Here is a 22095-nt window from a genome sequence, read left to right as displayed (position 1 = left end):
GGGTTGCAGCAGGGACCGGGCTGCCCTGGCCATGGCTGTCCTCCACTGCTCAGCTTTCCTTGTGATCTCACAGCATCCTAACGCTGGCGCTGTGCTTCTGTTTGTGCAACAGCCCTACAAGGGCCAGGCGGTGCCCGCTACCTGATTTCTGCCGCCTGAAGCAGAGGAAGCTCTGAGCCCTACCTGCGGGGAGGACACAGCTTTTCCTCGTCAGTAGCTTCATTAGGGTTTTGGTGGAAAAGGGGTGGGACCCTCACCTTTTTTAATGGAAGAAGCAGCCCAGGGTCCCCAGGGCTGGGGTTTTGGCTTCCCAGTGTCCTAGGCATTGCCAAGAAGCTGTCCTTACAGCGTATGTGCCCTCAGGGATGCTGCACTTGCTCCTGGACCTGTCCTGACCCTACTGCTGCTCAGCCCCAGTAAGTCTCTGCTTTGCTGTGCTGCAGTATCCGCAATTCGGTTGCGACCTCTGCGGGACAGGGATGTCCCCTGGGATAACAGCTGGCTTGGGGGTCTCCTCCTCGCTGCTCCCCTGACCCAGATACATGGACAAGCCTGGGAAGGACTCAGCTGAGCCGGCAGCACCCTGCAGCCGGGGCAGGCGATGGTCAGAGATGATTTGTAACAGAAGGTGCCGCTCAGGAGAAAGAGAACCCTCACATGTGGTTTTCTATCTCCTTCCTGCTCAGCAGTTTTCAAAGGCTCTAAAAATAGATTTCCCTCATGCCTCGGGCAGCGTGAGCAGAGCCAAGGTTTCCCTGGAAAGCATTGGCGGGAGCTGGGTGCTGCTGCCGGGTGCCCTTTCGGGGGGCACAGAGCAGCTTTTGTGTGGCTTGGGCCCCCCGCCCTGCACTGTGGTGGGGTGAGTACCCCATGGAAACAGCCAGATGAGTCAGGATGAATAGTGTTTTCTGCAATGAGTGTTTCCCCCTATTTTCTGCCCCCCAACCTCCCCCTTTGCCTCCCCCCGTGCTGTTTAGACCTGTGAAACCACCAGATCCGTGCAGTGCAAATAGGCTCCGAGTTGATTGGCTTTGGAGGAAAACAGCTTAAATAGTCAAAACGTCCTCGGTTTTGTTAAGATGTTTCCACTGTATCTCTACCTCTGTAATTGTTTTCTCCGGCTCTGCCGGCCAGGGGGGGTGGACCTGCCCACACCAGGGACGGTGGGTCGGGGACTGCCGGGGCTGGGGGCTTTTGGGCTGTGTGAGGTTGGGATGAAAATCGGTCTCACCTGCAGAGCAGGAGGGCAAAGCCTGTGGGGCGCAGGCTGGGAGCGGGGCCAGGCAGATTATCTCCTCCTCTCCAATACCCCCGTGTTCGCCGGAGGCAAGTTGCTGCTTTTCCATGCATGGGTTATCCCAGCTGCACAGCGGAGATAATGCTGCTCGCCCACGCGGCAAAGCGCTTGCGGGACTGGAAACAAACAGGACCAGGTGGAAGGATGTCCCCAAAGGGGACCTTGGTGTGTCACGATAAATGGTTGGTGGCTTGTGAGGGTGATGTGAGAGGGGCACGGTGAAGCACTGTCCTGCATTGCCGCTCACCGGTGATGAACACCCTCCAAATGCTGCGAAGCCTGACACTCAAAGAGGCTAAATAAGTTTTTAAAAATTTATTTATAAATAAAAACATAAAATTACCAGTAGTTTACATCAGTCACCAGAAATAACATCCAAAAAACCTGCAGAAAAATAATTATATGTACAGGCTGAACCTGGCCAGCCGCAGAGTGGGCAGCGTGGCCGCGGCTCACACCGGGAGCGACACACCTGCGATACGGACGGTCACACACAGCATTGTGCAAAGGCAGCACGTCGACGCCTCTGGGCGATCACATCATACAGCGCTGGCTGGGGAGGACATGGGGCCGGGGCGATGGTGCCCCAGCCAGAGGGGATAGGTGTCACCGAGGCCAGCGGGAGCAGGAACAGGGCTGGGCAGGCAGGCGTGGGCATTGCTGGGATGGGGGCTGCGGGACGGGGCAGCTGGGGAGGGCTCTGCTCCCCTCGGCACCCCGCGAGCATTTGGTACTGGAAAGCTCCTGGTTGCCGTGCTCTGGCTCCGACGCGGGGTGCAGAGGGTGTGCAGAGCCCTTGGTGCAGGGCTATGGCTTGGATGATGCAGAAAATCCCTTCTGGCCTCATGAGCCAGAGCGGAGCCGGGTGCCATCCTTCATTTCCTGGTCTTCTCTCCAAAACATCCCTCAGCAGGTCTGGGCAAAGGCTGGCTGACCTGACGTGGCCCTGACCTACAGCCGCAGGGCTGGAACTGGGATTTGAAGTTGGCTTTTCTCCAGCGGACCATGGCTAAGGATTGGCTTGTGCTGTGTGCCGGCGCCGGGACTGGCCGGGACGCCCCGGGGCGGCACGTGGTGGGGGTGCTCAGGGGCAGGTGCAGAAGGCACAGGCTGGTTTCTGTGTGTCGCCTTTGCAGGCTGGCTGGAGCGGGGTGAGGGATGCTGAATTTTGCTGCTTGTGCACAGCTTTGAGCCCTTGGCCAAATTTGCGGCATGGGATGGTGCAAGACACCCCCGCCCCCACGACCCTGGGACGGGGCTTCCCAGGCTGGTGCCCAGCTCGCTAGTGGGTAAACAACATATTGCGGTAAAAATACCATTGCACTACCACAAAGTGGTCCCGGCTGGAGACCTCCACCCTGGCAAGCTGGGGTGGGGCCGAGCCGCGGGGGGACAGGAGAGTCATTGCTGGTGACATGCAGTGGAGCCTTGTTATCTGCTTGCTGGCCACAGGAGGAAATTTTAAGAGCTGTGGTAGAAAACAAAATGAAAGTGGTTGGTTTGGGTTTTTTTAACCAGCTCCTGTTGACAGGAGCCCGTGGACGTAAGGGCACAGGAAGAGATAAGGCAGCCGGGGTTCCCGGGAGGCACGGTCACAGCGAGCAAGTGAGAGCGCGTGGGGTCGTGGGGCAAACACAACCGATTTCCCCCTCGATTCCTCGGGTCAGACTGTGGCTTGGAAATTTCTGTTAATTCGTAAATCCGGTTGCCCGTCTGGCAGCTGGAGAAAAGGGACACCGAGTCCTTGTCTGTCAGGGCGGGGAATGCTGGGCTCGCCATGGCTGTGCAGGTCCAGGGAGGAGGGTTGTGCTGGTGCGGCTGTGGCCAAGGGATGGGATGGGTGCAGGGTGGGCTGTGCTTGCTAGTGAAAGGTGATTTCGGTGGGGGTGTTGGCTGTAACGAGGTGGGGTGTGCGTGTGTGTGGGTAGGGTCCTTCCTGAGGCACTACAGCAGTCGAAGGATGGGAGAAGTGGATGTGCAGCCTGCGCCGGCGGCAGGAGGTGGCTCCTCAGTCCCACGGCACCCTGGAGATCGGCACCGACCAGAGGAAGGTTAAGGAGGTGCGAGAGCAGCGCGGCGCTTCCTCCAGGCTGCGAGCAGGGAGCAGCTGGAAACGTGCTGTGGCCGATTCCTCTCGAAGACGGTGGGAAGGGCAGTGGTGTCCCCGTCCCCAGAGCTGTGCCATCATGGGATCCCTCCGAGCCCAGAGCAGAGCATCCCCTGGGAGTTTTGCATCATCTCGTTACCTGACGGGAGATTATTTGCTGAAGTCCTGTTCCCTGACTGCCCCCATCGCTGGCTTCTCAGTCCTATGAGGGGGCAGAAGGGATGCTGCCGAGGCGGCAGCGGGTCGAGGGGGAGCTGCTGGCACGTCACCATTGGCACAAGTTGCTTGTTCACCTCTGTAACACGACAGGCAGCGGGCATCGCCGCAGTGCGACGCAGGGAGGGGAGAAGGGCTGGCGAGCTGGCCAGGCCACCAGCTCCGCTAATAAATACATGGCTCATCTGAACTGTACAAGGCGTAGGCCGAGCTGCGGGGCAGCGCTTCTCGCCTGGAAGAGACGCCCGCCCCCGAGCTGCAAGGAGGAGAAGGCAGACCTGGCTCAGATCTCAGTGGCGATGATGTCCTCGTAGGGGACGTCAGCGCCGGGTATGTCCAGCTCGATGGGCTCCTTGCCGTCTTCCCCTGCAGCGAGCTGCTGGAGCATCTTCTCCAGGTTCTGGTTCCTCTTGTACATGTGCAGGTAGCTCTGCTGCAGCTGCTTCTGGTAGTGAATCACCTTCTCCTTCTCCTCCTTCCACGTCTGCCGCTCGTGCTGGAAGCCGGAGGTCATCTGCTCATTGTTGTCCCGTTCAGCCTTCAGCTCTGCCCTCAGCCTCTCCACCTCTCCCTGCAGGGCTTGAGCATCGTCCACCACGGCGCAGGGCCTGGCCACCTCATGGGCTTCGCTCAGCTGCTCTTTGAGGACAGCGAGCTCCGTCCGCAGGTCCACGATCTCCTGCTCCAGCAGGTTCACCTTCTCTCTCAGCAGCTCGGACTCATTCTTCTTGCGCTGGAGCTCGTTCTCGCATACCTCCAGTTCCATGGCTTTGGTGCGCAGGGAGCCCTCCAGGTCCTGGGTCTTCATCTCCAGCCCTTCCATCTTCACCCTCACCTCCTTTAGCTGAGCCTTCAGGCTGAGGATCTCAGTAGTCTTGGTGTTCAGCTCCGTCTGGGACTCCTTCAGCTGCTGCTTCAGGAGGGAGATCTCCCCCGACTTCTGGCACACCTGTGGGGAGGGATGCAGCACCCGAGTTAGGGCTGCGCCTTGGAGAAAGCCCACAGCGCCTGCAGTACCCCGTGCAAGCCATGCTGGGCACAGCTGGCGTTCGGCATATGGAGACCCTGACTGTGAAATCACATCCAGGGAGATGCCCCAGCACAGAGGGCAATGCCCCAGCTCATGGGGGGGCTGGACGGGACCCCACGCTCTCCATGCATCAACACCCCAGCTGACACGGAGGGCTGCTCGTGAACATCCGTGAGGATTTAAGGAGCTGACACACCTCAGCTGAGGTGTGGAAATGGATGGTGTCGAGAAGTGCTCAAGTCTCCACACCCCGTCCAACATGTTTGCCGAAACCACCACTGATGGCTCACGCGGTCAGTTAAACTCACTGAGCTTGTTTCACAAGCAGACATCCAACTGCATCCTACACCCCGCAAAATCATAGCTGGGAGCAAAGCATGTAAATCCCACTGGAGCATCCTGCTGGAGCCTAAAGCATGGCTGGTACAGCCGCTCCCGGAGACAGCTTTTGGGGGTTCAGCATCCAGCCGCTCTTGGTGGGACCCTGCAGCTGGAATTTCGGTACGGCCTGCGAGCAGCCTGGAAAGGCGGCTCAAAAATGCAAATAAACTAGAGATACTGAAAGTGATATGAGAAATCCTTGCATGCGAGGGAGCAAAGGTGAGCACCATGCTCCCTGAAGCACGCCTGGCAACAGCTATGCTTCTCCCTGTACAGCCGCAGTGAAATGATAATTGTGTGTTATTCAGGTGGTTGAACAGGCTCACTTGTGAATTTTCAGCAGTTTAACGGTCTTTGTTCAGTGATACCCAATCAGTGAGAAAATTAAGCTTAAGCAGAAAGTGGAAGGTTTTACTGCTCTCTAATAAATGACCATGGCAAGTCCAGTAGTTCCTATTTACACGTGGGAAGGCAGCTTTACTGCTCCTTTGGGGCAGGCAGCCTGAAAAACCCTGCACTGGAGGTTGGGAACGCAAAGTTATTTTAATGACTGAGGTTTTTATGCAGTGGTTGTTTCCTTATATGATGTGAAGTGCTGAGGGGTTAAGAGGGGCAGTGAGTCACTCAGTTATAACTTGCAGAGCCTCCACGTGACAGACTAGGGCTCTCCTTGGCTTTAATATCTATCTCCTGCAGCCTGGGCTTAGTGCGTGCACCATCTGCTCTGCTCAAACCCTCTGTGGTGCCGCTGGATGCAGGTATAGAAATGGAGAAGAGCTGCGTGGTTTATTGCTGGTGCTGGAGCTATCGCCTTCCACGCACACGCTTTGCTTTCGGCATTGGCAGCCCGAGATACTGTTTGGTGCTCCTGTGCCACTTACCTCCCACTGGGTCTCCTCCAGCGCCGGGGCGAAGCTGGTCTTCTCCTTCTCGTAGGACCTCAGCTTGGTCTCCAGCAGGTTTTGCTCTTTCATGAGGTTCTCCAGCTCCTCCCGGAGCTGCTTCTTCTCCTGCTGCAGCTGGAACACCTGGAGGTGAAGGACCTGCTGCGTCCGCTGGGTTTTCTGTGAGGTTTGCTTGAGCTTGCTGTTGCATTTCTGCTTGAGGCCCTCTAGCTCTTCCTTGCAGCGCCGCTGCTTCTCTTCATAAGCCTGGCAGGAGCTGACTTCCTTCTCCTCAAAGCTTGACTGAAGCTCCTGCAGCTCCCCCTCCCTCTCCAGCAGCTTCTGCTCCAGCTCCTGGATGGTGGACTCGTCTGTGGAGATGGGTGAACGGATGCAAGTGGTCTTCTCGGTGGCGTGGTGGTGGGGGGCTTTGCTGGGGTTGAGGATCTTGTTGCCCCCGTCAGAGAAGGACATGGCCTTGAGGCTCATCATGTTGCTGTCCTGGATGATGGCGCACTGCAAGATGTTGTGGGCTGAGCCCCCGAAGCGGCTGATGGGTCCCATGGGCGTGACGAGGGGGTCGAGCTGGTAGCTGCTGCTGGTGCTGTGGGTGGGGAGGCTGGACATGGAGTTCCTGCCGGAGTCTGACAGACCCCCCGAGCACAGCACCGGCTTCAGCTCCTGCTCCTTGGCTTTCTCCGGGGGGTGCAGCTGCTGGGAGAGGTGACCCCCATTCTCGGGGGAGGAGTGAAGGATGGTGCTGGACCGGGGCAGCACCGGTTTGAAGGCGGTCGGTCGCACAGCTGGCTTCTCTGTGCCCTGGGGAGAAGAGCAGAGCCTGTCAGCACAGACCGACACCACGTCATCTCTTTTCCCCCAGCCTTTCTGCCCCCAAGGATGAGAACCCCACAGCAGGGACGGCTGGGGTCTCCATCAAGGGCTGAAAGCTCAGGAGGATGCTGATGGCTAAAACTGCCTCTGTTGGGAGGCAAACGGCATGTTTGGAAATGAAAGGATACAGATCATATCGCTGATCCAAATTCCCAAAAGCAGAGGGTGGCAGGGTGCCCTCAGCACCCCCCCGCTGCCCCTCTCCTCCCGCTTCCTCGGCACAAACTATTTTCTCTGAGCCTTCTCCTGGACCAGGACCAGGAAAACCCTGTGGTGGGACCTGCACCCACTTCAGGGGCAGATGCAGTCCAGTGGGACACCCCCTACTTCTGGGGCCACCGCGTCCCCTACTAACCACTTCCAGCTGACTGGGAAAGGGCATCAGCTTCTGCGGCGTGGGCGTCCCGAAGTCCATGCCGCTTGTCCCGGCTTGGCTGCCCAGCTCCCCACCGGCAAGCGAGGTATAGTCCGCTCGGTGGGAGCTGTGCGATTTCTGGCTGACCTTGATGTAAAAGAAGTCCTCATTCTTGCTGCTTTTGGAGCTGGACTTGTGGCTGGAGTCCTGGGAGAAGCCGAAGCGGAGCAGCCCGTCCGAGTACCTGTTGAGCTTTTTCAGCTGGGACGACTTGCGGAGCTTGTACTGGGAGGCTCGGCAGTGCTTGCTGTGGAAGCTGTGGCCGGAGATGAGGCTACTGACGCTGCCCATGCTGCTCCCGGGCGGGGGGCATGCAGCGGGGGGAGCGGAGCCCGGCTGAACCGTGCAGCGAGGGGTCTGGGCAGCAAGTAGAGATGGCCGCTGCTGCAATCATAGCAAAGACCTCGCTGCGCCCGGGAGCTGCGAGCCTGGGGGAGGCAAAGAGAGTAGGATGAGGAAAAGCGGTTTGGGAGGCAGGTGCAATGCTGCACCCACGGTCTGGGCATCGGCAGGAGCGGGGCGGTTTCTGACGATATCAGTGCGTAAACACACGCCTTGCATGCACGTTTGGGTACAAGCTGGCATCAGCATGTGAAAAGGCTTGTGCAAAGGGGGTGTGGGCACCTCAGCGTGCACATTTCCCCATGTGTGTGTCCAGGGATGGGTCAGTGTGTGTTGGGCTGGGGGTGTGTGTGCAGATGAGCTGGTCGGTCCTCGGGTGCGTGCAAAGGGAGAGGGATGCTTGCTGAGGCTGGTACCCTGCTGCCAGCCCAGGGCTGCTCTTCCCCGTCCCTCCGCAGAAGCCCCATGTGAAGGAGGGTGGCAGATGAGGAAGGCGGGGAAGTGCAGGGCTTTCCCCTGCACCTGGGGACGGCTCCAGGAGCCTCCCGTGACCTGCCTGCGTCCCCCAGGCTGGCTGGCACCCGCCGTGGCATGGCTCCTGGCTGGCTGGGTGCATCCTGACCCGTGCCCAGGGGCTCATCGGGAGCTGCTGCGTATGGTGCACCCGGATGAGACCAGGAGGGTTATGAGACACAGGAGACTAAAAATAAGGAGAGGAGGAAAAGGGATTTGTAGTGATTTTCAGGTGCCTAACAGGCATGAATTTCAACCGGCACCCGTGCCTCCTGCTTGTGCCATGCAGGATAGATCCCGTCTCCTGACAGCCGCACTCAGCACTGCGAGACGCAGTCACAACCTCTCCTGCATCAGCCTGTCGCTCCCTGATTTCTCTCCAATTTTCAGTGCTCCCCTTAACCTACCTGAAAAGGGATGCTGTGAGGCTTAATTACGCTTAATATCTGTGCAGCACTTAAGAAGACAAGAGGTGTTATGTGTGTGCTAAGTATTGTGATTATGCAGAGGTATGCGGGGCTGTGCATTAATTCTCTTTGCTATGGGGGAGAAAGAAAAATAAAAAATCCCAGCTCCTGGTGGCTTCTGTGACACTTGGCACCCAGTGTCAGGGCTATAATGGAGATGCACCCTCCATCTAGATAATTAAAGGGTGAGGTGGGGAGAAGGGGGAAGAGCCGCTCGTAGGCAGAAGTTAATGCATAATCAACATGAGCTAAATCCCGGTTGCACAGGATGATGAGATCGGAAATGCTTCTGCTCTCTGCTGTGCATGGAACAGCTCAAAGCTTCCACTCTCGGCAGCACCAGTGCTGCGTGGTCCAGCTCTCCTCCGGAGCTGCCCCGCACTGGGCTCCCATCGCCCGAGCAGGCATCCCGGGGGTAAAATATCATCCGGCAGTGGGAGAGCGCTCGGAGACTGCTGGGAGAGGGTCGGGTGATGGGAGGGTGCAGGCACGGTGTGCCAGGGCATCCTCGCTGCCTCATCCTCAAGGCCTAGAGAGTTGCTCCTATGTTTTCCCATTCTTTGTTATGTCCCGCCTTACGCCTGCTCTGGTGCAGGCTCCTCTGCATTCTGAACAGGGTGACACGAACCTGCGTTCATCCCTCAGCTTTATTTGTTTTCTTTTTCTCTGTGCCCTGAGGACCCAGATTGATTAAGTGTCAAAGAAAAGCCCCAGAAAGACAGAATATCCTCTTTAATCCCTAGATCCATTTTTGGGAGATTAAGAGAAGTAAGTAAGAACCAAGGTCTGAACTGCTGCCTGGATGCTGATACGCTAAAAGTGATCGATGACTTCGGCTTCATTCATTTTTACAGGGTAAGAGGCATAATGTGCGTGGAGGGGGAGGAATCGCTGCAGGGAACAGGATAATTGGCACAGGAGGCTGCTCCGCCAGCGTGTGTTCCCGACACCACGCTTGTGTGTATGTGCCTGCGGAAAAGAAAAGGCAGTGTCACAGCAGCAAAGATGCCAACTATAGCGACAGCATCCCGGAGACGGCGTTCAACATGTGTGAGCGAGCCGGGGCAGGGGGGGAAGCAGCCGGTGTATTTACATACAGCTATGGCAGAGGTGTCAGGGAGGTTTGATGCCTTAAAACACGGAGCAGTGCAGGGTGCATGGACCTGGTGCTCCGGGGATGCCAGGTTTGCTGTTCCAATGGCTGGAGCACCTCGCTGGGGAGCAACGAGGCCCCTTGGGTAGATGCACCCTTGGGTTTTTTGGGTGCCCGCAGAAGACAGAAGTGTGGGGAGGAAGAGCTGGGACTTTCCAGCCTCTTGGCAGGAGGCATTTCCATCAATCCCAGCCCTCCTACACATGCCTGAGAGGGTTGGGCATGTCTTTTTCTTTTTCTTCCCTCTTTCAATTTAAAAATGAACACTTTGAAAGCCGTGGAGGAGTTGGCATTCATGCACAGCGTTAGCAGAAAGAGAAAGGCTCTGGAGACAGCACAGCTGGGAGCACACCAAGCGAGCAGAGGGCACAGGCTTCTGCTCCAGCTTTGGGGCACCTCCAAAAAGGGGGCACCAGACTTGTCCCCCTTCCTTGTTCAGCCTCTGTGGTACATGCTTGCATCTTCCCCTGCATCAAATCTAGTGACTGTGTGACTCTACAGGGAGCCAGATTGGTTTGCCGAGTCAAACAAAAACGAGCCATTATGTACATACATATATATTTAGATGCATGTGTGTATATGTATATTTTAAGGGCTTTTGCATGCTTGGCAACAGCCACAGTTCAGTTAGGTTAGGCATATTGCAAAGTGTAAAAAGGGGTTGGGGGGGGGGGGAGTGATACTGAGAGTGCAGGGTCTGCAAATGCCTCGGCAACGGTGGGTGCCCCGGTCCGTGCAGCCGTGGGAGGGGTGCTGGAGATGGGGTGCGTGCCTGGGTCAGCGGGGGTGTGTGGCACCATGGCTGTAGGCACAAGCGGGGAGCTCACACCACGGCGGGTGGTGCAGGCAGCCTGGATAAGCATGTAGGTGTATCAGGGCTGGATGTTTGTGGGGTGCACGTTGCCGGCTGTGGGTCTGTGTGCCTGCCAGTGTGCAATAGTGATGCCACCGTGCCAGCCCATCTCTGCCCCTGAAGCCGACCGCTGCAGCCCCCCACCCACTCAGCTCCCGGCCTTGCCTGGCTCTCGGTGCTAAATGTGATTACTTTCAAACGTGATTTGCTCTGTCACTCACCAATTAACGAGGACAGAAAGACAGAAAAGTCACAAGCCTTTCCCTCTCACTCTGCTGCCTTTGGAAATGAGCCCCTCAAAGCTCTTTTGTTGCCATGGTGGGGAGGGGGCCGGGGTGATGGCAGAAGCTCCGTGTCGGTCGGACCCCCAGGGCGACGCTGTGCCAAGGGGCAGTGCCTGTGTTCAAGTCTGGCCCCACAACCCTTCGTGGGACTTCAAGAGGCTGTTAACAAAACCCAGGAGTTGGAGTGGTGAGCCGGGAGGCACGGGTGTCCAGCGGTGATCGCCCGTGGGACGGACCCCCAGTAAACACCCAGGCAGCGTGGGCTAAACCCATGGGATCAGGGGCTGAATGCACAGATGTACCCACTCTTGGTTTTGCAGAAACAGAGGGGGGGAAAAAATGAATGGCACCTCACATTCACTGCAGTCATGCCTACCCTGCAATTGCACGTGGGAGAGTGACTCTCCCCATCGCCTCCTTTCTGAATGGGCTGCAGGAATTTAGGCTTATCTCCTTGCAGCACAGTTTCTTTTGAAGCCTTTCCCTCTTCCTTGTAGAGTTTTTCACAGGCAGTTGCTTTCTCTCTGCCTTCCCCAGACAGGTCATCTTAGTAAGAGCCTTGGTTTCCTTCCAGGCTTCACAGAGTTACTCTCTCCCTGCTGATCCTGTTCTTCTCCCCTCAGTATGCGAAAGCTTCCTTCGCCCCTGTGCTCTCTCGCCTACTCTTTTTCCCTCTTGAATTATTATTCATCATTTCTGTGCAGATGCACCCACACATTTGGGTGTTTGTTGGGAGATGCAGAGATAATACAGAAGCAGCAGCAGCTGCCAAGAGCCTGGATCCAGGAGCGGCCTCCTTCCTCTTTCCCTCGATCGCTGCCAGGTGATGAGCCCCTGTTTTACTCAGTGATTTGGGTCTTTGAGCCACCAGGAATGTGGCCCCAGGGGAAAATATGGGCATTTCCACGGTAAAAAGCCATGCACGTGCTACCTGGAGCATCTGACTTATGTTTTAATGAAGAGAATGGCTTAATCCAAAATTTGGAGTGCAGCAATCCCACTGAGCTGGATTTGGGATCTGCAATCAAAACCGGATTCTGATTTCAGGACCCCCAGCCTCAAACGCTAACGAACACCAGGCCGGTGAGACGGACCCACCCTGGGCTGCCTGAGCATCTGCCTGTCTCTGCTCAGATTTACGAGCTCGGCGCGCTCTCCCCATGTCCAGCTGGAGCCGGGCTTTCCGAAACCTGCTCATTTTGGTCTCCAAAGAAATGGCAGCAATAGGGCTTGGAGAGCCCCATCAGTGGAACTGACCTTGCCCCCACCCTGTAATCTTCACCCTAATCGTGCTAATGGGGATGAATTCAAACACCGCCCAGGCAGACGCCATCCTTGTGGTGTTCAATTGTGGCTCAGTGCCGGCGAAGGGCCCCATTACAAGGCTTTCATTCACTCTAATTCATTGTCGTGTCGTTCCCCCCCCCCCCAGCTCATTCATTGACATTCATTGGGATCATTTTGATCGGAGGCAGGGAGTGAATTGAGTCCGGGATTCACAAAGCGCGCACCATGTGTTCTGCCCTGATTTGCCATTAGTGAAGGGGGACACTCCAGATGAAGAATAACCAGCCTCAATTACATGTTACATCCACTCTAATAGCCCAGGAGTCCATCACACTTAATGTTATTTCAATGAACACTAAAAGAATTCACACCCACTGGCTGGTGCTTGTTAGAGGAGCCAGCAGTGGCTTTGGCAGGGATTTGGGTGGGCTTCATGCCAGCCCAGCAGTAGACGACTGTGCCGTGTCTCTGCCAGTGCCCCCTGGCAGCTGGGCTCTTACGCCACGACCGGTGATCCTGCTGCAGGCCCTGGAGGTGAAGGTGCAATTGCTCAACAGGGAAAAAAGCAACAAAAGGCAATCTGCGTCCGTTTTGAAGCCCATCGGCAGCACCAAGCGCTGCCTCTTTGCACCCAGTTCCTGTGGGAGGGAGACTCAGGTCAAGGTCACTTACACCACCCTTCCTCCTGCCAGCCCTGCTGGAAAAGCCAAAAATCAACGCTGAATTCAGCATCAGCTTTGGAAAGAGCTTGGAGGAGCTGTGTACAACTCTCTCCCATCCATCGAGCAATCGAGGCATCAATCCTGACCGGGGATGAGTCAACGAGTGGCTTTAATGGGAGAGCAGGGCAAAATCGTCCGTGTGATGATGTAGGCGGCATTGAGGCGACTGGCTTGAGCTTTGTTTGGGGAAGCCAGTACTAGAGTAAGAGGAATTTCTCAAATTAACGATGAATCATATTGGCAGAGCGAGCTTTAGAGGATATCGGCTCAACGCCCGCTGTGCTGTGCCTACTTCTATACTGTCTGGTCCCTCTGCGAGGAGACGGCAGCGTTTCCCTGTGCGGGAGAGAGGCCTCCCTGGCTGAGCGGGGAGAGGCTCCTGTCCCTGCCCGGGGACGATTGCTCAACCCACAGAAAATTGGTGTAAGTCAGCAAAGTCCCATGACTTTCAACGTCTGTGTTTCTGCAGAGCCACGTGCTTTCTCGCCAGCAACTGCTTACTGGACAGTTAGCCTGAGCACAAACAAATAACACCAGCAAATATGTGGGCTAGAAAAAGTGATGTATTATTCTTTCTGTCTCCCTAGCCTGAGAGGGACTTAGAAGTGAGAAAAACCTTATTGCTGGCGGCTGAAAGGCTGCAACCTCAGCCAGCAGCCGTTTATTCCCAGGAAAAGCTGGTGTTTGCCCTGGCAGCAGGGAGTTACAGCCCACAGGAAAGTCAGGAGATGAGCAAAATGACCTGTTGGGAGAGGGCTGGGCTGGGGCAGCGTAACCGATCCTCAGGCTCGGAAGGTCACTGAACAATGCGGTGACGTGGGACGAAACATCACCTGCTTAACCTGCTGCCACCTGCCAGCCCGGCCAGCGGTCAGCGATGGGACGGTGTCATTAAAAGAAGGCTGTGCCGGGAAGCTGATGCTCCCTGGCCAGCCTGTGAGCACCACTCGTGCCGACCCAGGCGAGACGGGGCTGTTTACAGAGCCAGCCCGTGTTTCTGTGCACAGCGCAACGAGGGATTTCTGGTGCCGAAACGCCCTGTCTCTCCCCCGCACAGCTGCAGTTTATATTAAATAGCTTCATATGCAAGCAAATCCAAACAGCGTTATCAGGAGCTGGGCTTGAGACAGTCCCGGCCTCCCTCCTACTGTCCCTGTACCCCCCATCCGACCTCAGGGAGGGGCTGTTCCCAAGAGGAGCTGGCCCCATAAGATGCATTGCCCTCGCTGGATGCAAGCACAGCAACAGCAGGGCATCGTGAGAATATTCCGGCACTGCTCTGGGAGCCTGATCCTCCACATTATAACCACCTTGGCTTGGTCTATAGCTCTTCTTTATGCTCCTGATGCCATATATTTCTGCAAGCAACCCTCAGTCCTACCCGTGACGTCCCCAGCTTTCCGCTCAGACCAGAGCCCAAATGCTTTCTCACTCTGTTTTAGGTTAAATGCAACTCCAGGACGCTCCAGCTCCCAACCATCACTCAACCACATGCGAAGACACCCCACCTGTGCCACCCAGAAGTACCCAGACCTCCTCGCAGCTTCATCCCCGCTCCTGCCAGCAGCCTCACGTCACACGGATTTTGGAGCTCATCAGTGATTCAACAGCTGAGCACAGCACCCACGCAAGTCATATCAGTCATGCTCCCGGTACAAAGGAAATGTTTGTATGAGACATAGTTAAATATTCCTGGGGTGGAGAGAAAGATCTTTTCAGCTTACTTAATTCCTAAGAGCATCTGGCTTTTCCCACTAATGAGCAACTAATACTGCAATTAAAGCCCTGCTAATTGGAAACTCAGAAATGTTCTGGTCCTTGCTTTTGTCTTTCACAGGTTTGCAGACTCGCCGGGGCTGTGGCAGGCACACCTGAACGGCAACGCCAGCGCCGGGGAACGGCCACCACCTCCAGACTGGCTAATTCCTCCACACCCCTCCTGTGACAGGCACCATCGGTCCAAGGGGAACAGCCAGGTCAGCGTTGAGACCCCGCCATGCCACCACGGCCACCAGCACCCGCTCACTCTCTGCTGGCTGCTTGCAGGACCCCTCTGTTAACGGGGCAAGTTTTGGGGAGGGTTTTTTGCAGCCCAGGGATGCTGTCGGGGAGAGGATCCCGTTCCCAGGGAGGACCTTGCAGAAGGTACCATCCATGGCAGCTCGTCCCTGTGAGGCTGGCAGGTGCAAAGCGACGGCTCCTTCCCCCGGAGGAGGGCGAGGGGGCCCTCGCATCCCTGCCATGGGTTAGTTATTTTGGGAACCGTCTGGGGCTGGCAGCTGGTGCCGGGGTGGGTGACAGCTGAGCACGGCTTTCACTTGGGATCTGCGAGGCCCCTTCTCGCGCATCTATTTCCGACCCTGTAAAACACAATCTGCCAGGGTGTGAGCATGGGGGGGACATCCAGAAAAGCTGGTTACAAGGGACTGGCTTGCCCAAGGCACGAGGCAGCTCAGGGTCTCCATACATCTTGCAGGTGCCTCCGAGTGTGGTTGGGAAGGTGCAGAGATGCTGTCCTTTAATTCCTGCCTGTGCAGCACCGACGCGGCGAGGTCTGTGCCTGGTGCTAATCGGCATAGCTGCAGCCCCTGTTAGCAGCCCGACCGGTGAGGTTTGGTGTCCTACACGTCTCCCACGCGCTTTCTCTGGGGTCTAATTGATGGAAAGGGCTTGCCTGTCCAGCTAAAAATAGCGAGAACTTCATGTAACTTGAGATGAGCCCTAAATACTTTTCCTCCCAGCTTTCCGCTTCCACAGGCTTTGCACGTGTCTCTCTCTGTCCCCCTAATTATGGATAAAACAGTAATGAGGGACAGTGGGCCCGTTTCCCCCAGGTTATGACAAGATGGTAGCACCAAGGGTTTCTTCCACAAGCCAGTCCCTCGCCAACCACCAGGAAATACCTGGACTAAGGCTCTTTCTGCTGCAAAACTCTCCCGAGAGCATACAGGGCAGAAGCATCCTCTTCATGTACAGGGAAAATTTAGAAGTGGAGCTGCAGGCTGCCATGGAGACAGGGCTCCGTTTGCAATCTTCTTGCCTTTTATTGTCTCTCCTCCCCTCCCAAGTGGTTGAAAAGCAGCCAGGAGCACGGCCCGCATTGCCTCCCATGCTCCTGCTGGCCATGGCTGCCCAGCCCGCCTTCCCTGGCTGCCAGGTAAGTGCTTAGGAGGTCCAGGTGAGTCTCTTCTCTGGCCCTTCACCTCCTCTAGCCTTTTGGCACCTCCTTGGTGCATCTGGGGATCGCAAAGCAAATCTGTGCTGCTTCTCTCTCAGCCTTGTTGGGCTCTCGTGCAACATGAGCGCTGCCAGGGTGCACGGACCCACCGTCTGCTCTCCCTTGCTCTTTTCTCACTGGTGATGGCCAGGTAGCTGAGGCCATGAGCAGCCAGAGGCTGAGATAGGGCTGCTTCTCTTGGGACATACTCCCAAAGTCATAGGCTGGAAACCACCTGCTGCAGTGGGAAGCTTTGGCTGCTTCCCTAAGAAACAGGAGGGGAAATAACTGACCATGGCAGCAGCTGAAAACCCTCAATCTCTGTCTTTAGCAGTAAGGCTGTGAGTATCAGAGGAAGAATTCCTCTGAGGTAGGACCTAAAGATCTTCTAGCAAAGTAAACTTCTCCATGTCAAGTCTATGCTTGGCTTCACAGCACCTGAGCCCCAAAACTAAGCTGTGCATTATTTCTGTGCTGTCCTTCCTTGTTTGTGATACCAGTCATGCTGTGGTTTGTCTAAATGCTGGGTATTTTTGTACCCTGCATGATGCTCAGCCAAGTGGGAGCTGAGAAAAGGCAACTTCTGCATATTGATGAAAAGCCAACCTCAGTCCTTGCTGCGAAAAGCATTCTGCTGCACTGCCGCTGTCTTCTCATCCTTTAACTCCCTCTCTTGCTTTCCAGGGTGTTACATGGCCCCATCCCTGCTCCGCTCAACTAGACTTCAATGCAGCAGCCGCAGAAGGAAAAAAAAGGCAAATTCAGTTCTCGCTTCCTATTTTCCTCCTCCTCTTTTTTCAAACTTGGCCCGTTGTGAAAACCACCCCTTTAATGCCTGGCTGCCAAATAGAGCAATTCTCTCAAAAGAGAAATGCACATCAAAGTTGCAAGGACTATTCAATTAACCTTTAAAGGAGATCATCCATAACTGGCTTACAGAGATGTCATTTAATTGTTTAAAAAAATAAACACAGGCACTTGCATTTCAGAGGAGTATGTCTGTGAGATGGTTCTGGCTTTTGCTGCTGTTACCACTGATGTCTTGCTAAAAGGCAATTAAATACCTAAACGTTCCTTCCGACTTGCATTCTGAGCTAGAACCTCTGACATAGTTATCTGTGCTTAGGCAATACGGCAAGTGGCCAAATTCATCCCTTCTGCATCTAGGAAACCTCGATAAACTTCTCTTGGAAAACGCCATTGCTGGCGAACAGCCCTGTGTCATTGCATGACGGCAAGTTAAGATGGACCTTTCGGAGGCTTTTTCTCTTCCAGCAAGAGGGAGGCAAGCTGCAGCCTCTCTGGCTCTCAGACCTGAGCACTGCCAATGCCCTACGGGGGAGAGGTGCTCCGTTCTCCAAAAGCCAGACGCTCAGGAGATAAGGCTCTTTAATAAATGATTAAAATTCCTCTTATTCTAAGGAGGAGAGCGTGCACATGCATTGCTACCCTCTGCTGGAAGGAGCTGGGTTTCACAGAGGCCTTACGCTGCTAAGGAGATAAATGGAGATCTCCTTTTAGCTCAGGAGGAAAACCTCTGTGTGTGAGGAAGAGGAAGGTCTGAACCGGAGCGCTGCTGTTGAGAGGGCCCGGTTGCAAAGCAATGCAGAGTCAGCGTTTGCTCCTGCAGCTCTGGAGTAATCCTGGCACTGCTTGTGCAACGGGGTGTCCCCCTTCCCCCAGATTTTGCTCTCCAAAACCAGGCAATGGCCATGTGTGCACGCATTCAGGGATTCCCAGAAACAATTTGCTGAGCCTTCCTGCTCAAGGGGGGGCTTTTCTTAATGTGAGCAAGCATGAAAACCCAATAGTAGCAAACAATCTGTGTAGGAAAGACTTTGTGACCTGCGTGCCAAATCTTTGTACGTTCCCTGCTATTTTTAACTAATCCCTAATGGCAACCGTCCACTTAGGTCCTGCCCGCTCCCGGCCGCACGCCTTCACCGCTGCTCTCCCCGACCCGGGGACCGTACACCCCACGTCCCCTCCCTGCATCCTGCCTCCCGCTGCTGCTCGCTGTCCCTGTCCGCAGAGGGGCTTTCTGCAGCCTTATACCTAGAGGTCTCCCAGAAAAAGTCATGACAGCAAACCCAAGGGCAGCCGGCAAACATATAACATCAAATAAATTAGGCGGGGGGGGACACTTTTAAGACCTCCCAGGAGAAAGAAATATTTATAAACACATGAAGTCAGTGGTTAGGTGGAGTAGAAGAAAAAGCCTCCAAGTTTCCCGTCAGTGCTAAGCTCTTTCTAAGTGCTGGAAGATCAATGCCCCAATGCCTTGGGGTGCAAGGCATAGGCAGCACTGCCCGAGGAAAGCCCGTGTGGCTCCATTATCAAGCAGTACAGGGCGACGGTCCTGCCTCTGCCAGTCTGTGCTGCTTTGAGGAGCAATTATAGCACCCGTTTCCTGCAATGGCTGCAGTGATACTATCTTTTCACACTCGTCCACGCAGCACCATGAACCACAGGCTCTGAGCTCTGCCGGGGTGTCTGTGGGTGACTGAGTGCCCCGGGGAGCGAGATTGGAGCTCAGCTCTTGCTGTCGGAGATGGGGATGAGTTTTTGAATGGTCTCAAGGAAAGCAGGTATGCGATCCAGCCCTCGACCGGCTTTTGCTCCCTGTTACACTGAAAGCGGCTGCTCCGCAGCTGCCCACCTCTCTGCATGCCGCAGATGCCTCACCTGAGCGTGACTGTACCTGCCCGCAGCAAAATAGAGGCTTTCAAAGAGGGGAAAAATAGTGATTTAGGGCTAAGGATATCATCAGAGCAAGGGCTGTGGGAGGCGCGGGACGGGAGAGCAGCGGCAGCTTGCTGGGGCAGTATCCCTGTCTCTGCCTGGCCCTGCTTTGCAGCGGAACATCTGCAAGGGCTGGGCTTTCCCCCTTTCTCCAGCGCCAAGTCCCCTCTGCCCAAGCTTCTGGGGTGGGGGTCTGCCCCGCACACCCTCGGCACGGGAAGCCTGCCCTGGAAGCCCCTACGCCCACTTCAGTGGCTCGCAGGGGAGCTGGCTTTTCTTGAAATCTCATTTTCCTGCCTGAGTTTCACATTCATTTGCCTCCCACCGCTCCGCAGCGCTGCCTGCCAGGGAAGAGTGACTAAGGGGTGGGTGGAAAAAAACGACTCAAGACCAATTTAGCAGCCCGCGGTGCCAAGAGGAGGGGGTCACCTGGGGAGCAGGAGGGGCACCGGCACAGCTGGGGACTCTGAGGGTGAGGGAGCTGCCACGGCAGCGAGCGCAGCCCCTCGAGCGTGTGTGCGCCGCGGGGCTGCGGCTGGAGGCCTGGCAGGGAGCTGAGAGCATCCCCCGTAGCGTGCGATTGTGTTCCTGAGTGCACTTTTGCAGCTGCTATTAATTGCCCCCACTGCTGATTGCACTGATGATTTTGCACTTACAATTCTTTGTCCCACTGATTAATGGCCCTGCCATTAATTGCACGGGTGATACAGCAGAATGGCTAACGGCAGGCTCTGCAGACCCTCGGAAAAGCCTGGCTGCAGGCGTAGGTGTGAGCCGGACAGGTCGGCGCGGCGCGACACAGAGGGGCTCGGCGAGACGGTGTGCGACAGTGCATGGCCATGACTGCAGGCTAGTGTGGGAGGCTGGGGCCAGGCGAGGAGCAGCCGGGCAGGCTCTGCCCTGGCAATGATTTCAAAGGGAGGTTAATCAGCGTCTGGAGTGATGGTATCGGGAAGACAGATAGTGGAGACTCATGAGGACTTTTTTCCTGCTCATATTCCACTTGCCACAGCCTTCAGTGAGGAAAACAAGCTCTCTGGAGGAATTTGGACAGCCACGGTAATGACTGCAGAAATGCAAGCCTGCTCCGGAAAATGGGTCGGGTGCTGGTCCCTCCGCAGTAAGCACACAGAGTCACGCATGCAGGGAGTTCACAGGCCTCAGCTCACTTGTTAACACAGGAGAGAAGAGAAAGCCCCCAGCACTGCTCTTCTGGGGCAGCCTCGACTGAGGAGGTGCCCGCCGCTGCTGGAAGGGGCTGACACTGGGGCCAGGGGACTGTTAGCAGAAGGGAACAGTGGGAAAGCAAATGCAAAGTCCCTGGGGAGAATGGGGCTCATAGCAGTGATGCAGTGGTACCGCCGCTGCAGCTGGGATTGAGGTGTGTGGGCACAGCTGTGCTGGGGGAATCAGGGCTGGGGGGGTCTGGATGGGAGCTGGGGATCCTCAGGGATCCTCCCCAATCCTAGGCCAACTTCTGTTTGCCACTCTACTGGGAATCCGTACCTGTGGCCAAATATGCCTGAACTATGAGAAAAAGCGAGGTGTTCTCTGCAGAGCCCGAGCAGGCATCCAGCTCCTTTAGAGACAGCAAGGTGCAAGCTCCTCAGCTGGCTGAGCAAAGAAGGGAGCATCGTGCACCAAGCCCGGGACCTGGCTCCGTGCTTGTTCTCCACTGGAGTCGGCAGCTGCCAGGCTGTGCAGATCTGGCACCGAATGCAGAGCATCAGCAGGGTGAGAAGTGACAGCCCGGAGCTGACTTCTGCCACAGCCACGGCAACGCTCCAGCACTGCTTTTAAAGGCAGAGGTTAATCCCTGGCTTTCCAGGACCTGGGTGGGCACCCCCCCCGAGCGCTGTGCATCCTCCGGTCAGCAGTGACCTCCCCCCTACACATTTACCTGTGTGCACAAATAGGCACAGATCCTGCAGCCTGCACAGTGGGCGCACACACCGAGGAAAGCATCGACAGACCTGCCTGGCCGTGCGTATGTGCACCCGAGGAAAGGCTAAAACACCTCCAGCGATACCTGGCTGCACACTCACATGCAACGATACCCGCATCCAGATACAATCAGTATTTGCACACAGAGGTACTCGATGCCCACACAAGCCTCCGTCCTTGCTAATCCTCTTCCACCCACGCCACCCACCCGCTTGCTGCCCGTCCTACCCCACGCACACAGGCACTATCGGCAAATAATTTCTACCACGGGCAGGCAGCCCCTTTCCCGAGGATGGCTCAACGCTGATGACAACAAACCAAAGGCATCTGCTCCTTTCTTTCTCTTCCCGGAGAGTTTGGGGACTGTGTAACCAGAAGCAGCACGAACCAAGGTGCTGAACAGGCAGAATTTTCTCGTTGCCTTGAAAAGAAGTTTTCCAGACTTCAGAGGGAAGTGAAAAGACGGAGCTGAGCCCTGTGGGAGCCGCTGGCGGCTCCGACCTGGCAGAGCTCGCAGAGGGATGTGCAGCCGGGGACGCACCGCGTTTAAGCCGCTCTCCCGGGCAGGCCGGCGCCGCGGGCTTGGGCAGCGGCTCCGACCCTTTGTGCCCGACCCCCGCGCCTTGTCACCGCGGGGTCGGGCCGGGAGAAGTGCTGTGCTGGGCACCCCCGGAGCGCCGGGGCCGGCTGTGCCCCGGCGGAGGCACGGCGCCCGCCGTGCCGGTTAACCCCAAAGCGACGCGCTCCGGCCGCGGCCCCCTCGCCGCGCCAGGCGGGGGGAGTCCCGGCCGCGCAGCTCAGCCCCCGTCCCCGTCCCCGTCCCTGCCCCTCTGCCCGGAGGACGGAGCTCCCCGGGCAGCGGCACCCCGGTGGCCTGCAGCGCTCCCCGCCTCCTCCCCGCGTCCCCTCCGTCCCCAGCCGCGGGGCTTCGCCCACCTCGGGTGGCCGCTGCCTCCTCTGCGCGGCGGCGCGGCGCTCCGCGGGGCTCCCGGTGCCTGCCCGGCAGCAGCATCCCCGGCGCGGCGGCGGAGGAGGAGCCTGGAGCCCCGCGCCCGCGCATCGGCCCGCCCCGGCGCAGCCCCCGGCCTTTGTGTCCCGGCCCGCGGGGCGTCCCCGTCCCCCCCCCGTCCCCGCTCGCCGTCGGTGGGTTGGGGGGGGGGGGGGTGTCCTTTGCTCGCTCTGGGGCCGGGGCAGATGCTAAAGGAGAGGAAGGGGTGAGAGGTGCTTTGGGTAAACGCGGCCGGATTTGGACCGTCGGTGCGTCCGTTCCTGCCCGGCACTGGGATTCAGTCTGGCGCCTCGGAAAGCTCTTCGGGAAAAGAGCCGAGAGCCCTGGAAAAGCAGCCAGCA

At 56.8% G+C, this 22095-nt stretch overlaps 1 protein-coding gene and 1 long non-coding RNA gene across 2 annotated transcripts; one reads left to right on the top strand and one right to left on the bottom strand.

Annotated features, from left to right (window-relative positions):
• Positions 1-1597: 1597 nt before the first annotated feature.
• On the bottom strand, positions 1598-21748 carry LZTS1 (leucine zipper tumor suppressor 1). Its single transcript, XM_076359062.1, has 4 exons — positions 21682-21748; positions 7162-7649; positions 5913-6734; positions 1598-4569 (listed from the first exon to the last, which is right to left on the bottom strand). Exons 2-4 carry the CDS (start codon positions 7510-7512, stop codon positions 3904-3906), a joined length of 1839 nt encoding a protein of 612 aa, XP_076215177.1. The 5' UTR covers positions 7513-7649; positions 21682-21748; the 3' UTR covers positions 1598-3903.
• On the top strand, positions 15944-17047 carry LOC143170611 (uncharacterized). The gene is made up of 2 exons (XR_012997075.1): positions 15944-15999; positions 16744-17047. It is a non-coding gene; the product is annotated as an uncharacterized LOC143170611 (long non-coding RNA).
• Positions 21749-22095: the final 347 nt, after the last annotated feature.

Source organism: Aptenodytes patagonicus, chromosome 24 (genome assembly GCF_965638725.1).
Source record: "Aptenodytes patagonicus chromosome 24, bAptPat1.pri.cur, whole genome shotgun sequence".
NCBI classification, from domain to species: Eukaryota; Metazoa; Chordata; class Aves; order Sphenisciformes; family Spheniscidae; genus Aptenodytes; species Aptenodytes patagonicus.
The sequence above is the reverse complement of the archived record's forward strand: the minus strand, read 5'-3'. Positions and strand labels throughout refer to the sequence as shown.

Coding starts and splice junctions, on each gene's coding strand:
- LZTS1 (XM_076359062.1), bottom strand. CDS start 7,512: ATGGGCAGCGTCAGTAGCCTCATCTCCGGCCACAGCTTCCACAGCAAG. Junction 6,735..7,161: donor TTCCCAGTCAGCTGGAAGTG/GTTAGTAGGGGA, acceptor TCTTCTCCCCAG/GGCACAGAGAAGCCAGCTGT. Junction 4,570..5,912: donor TGGAGGAGACCCAGTGGGAG/GTAAGTGGCACA, acceptor CCCTCCCCACAG/GTGTGCCAGAAGTCGGGGGA.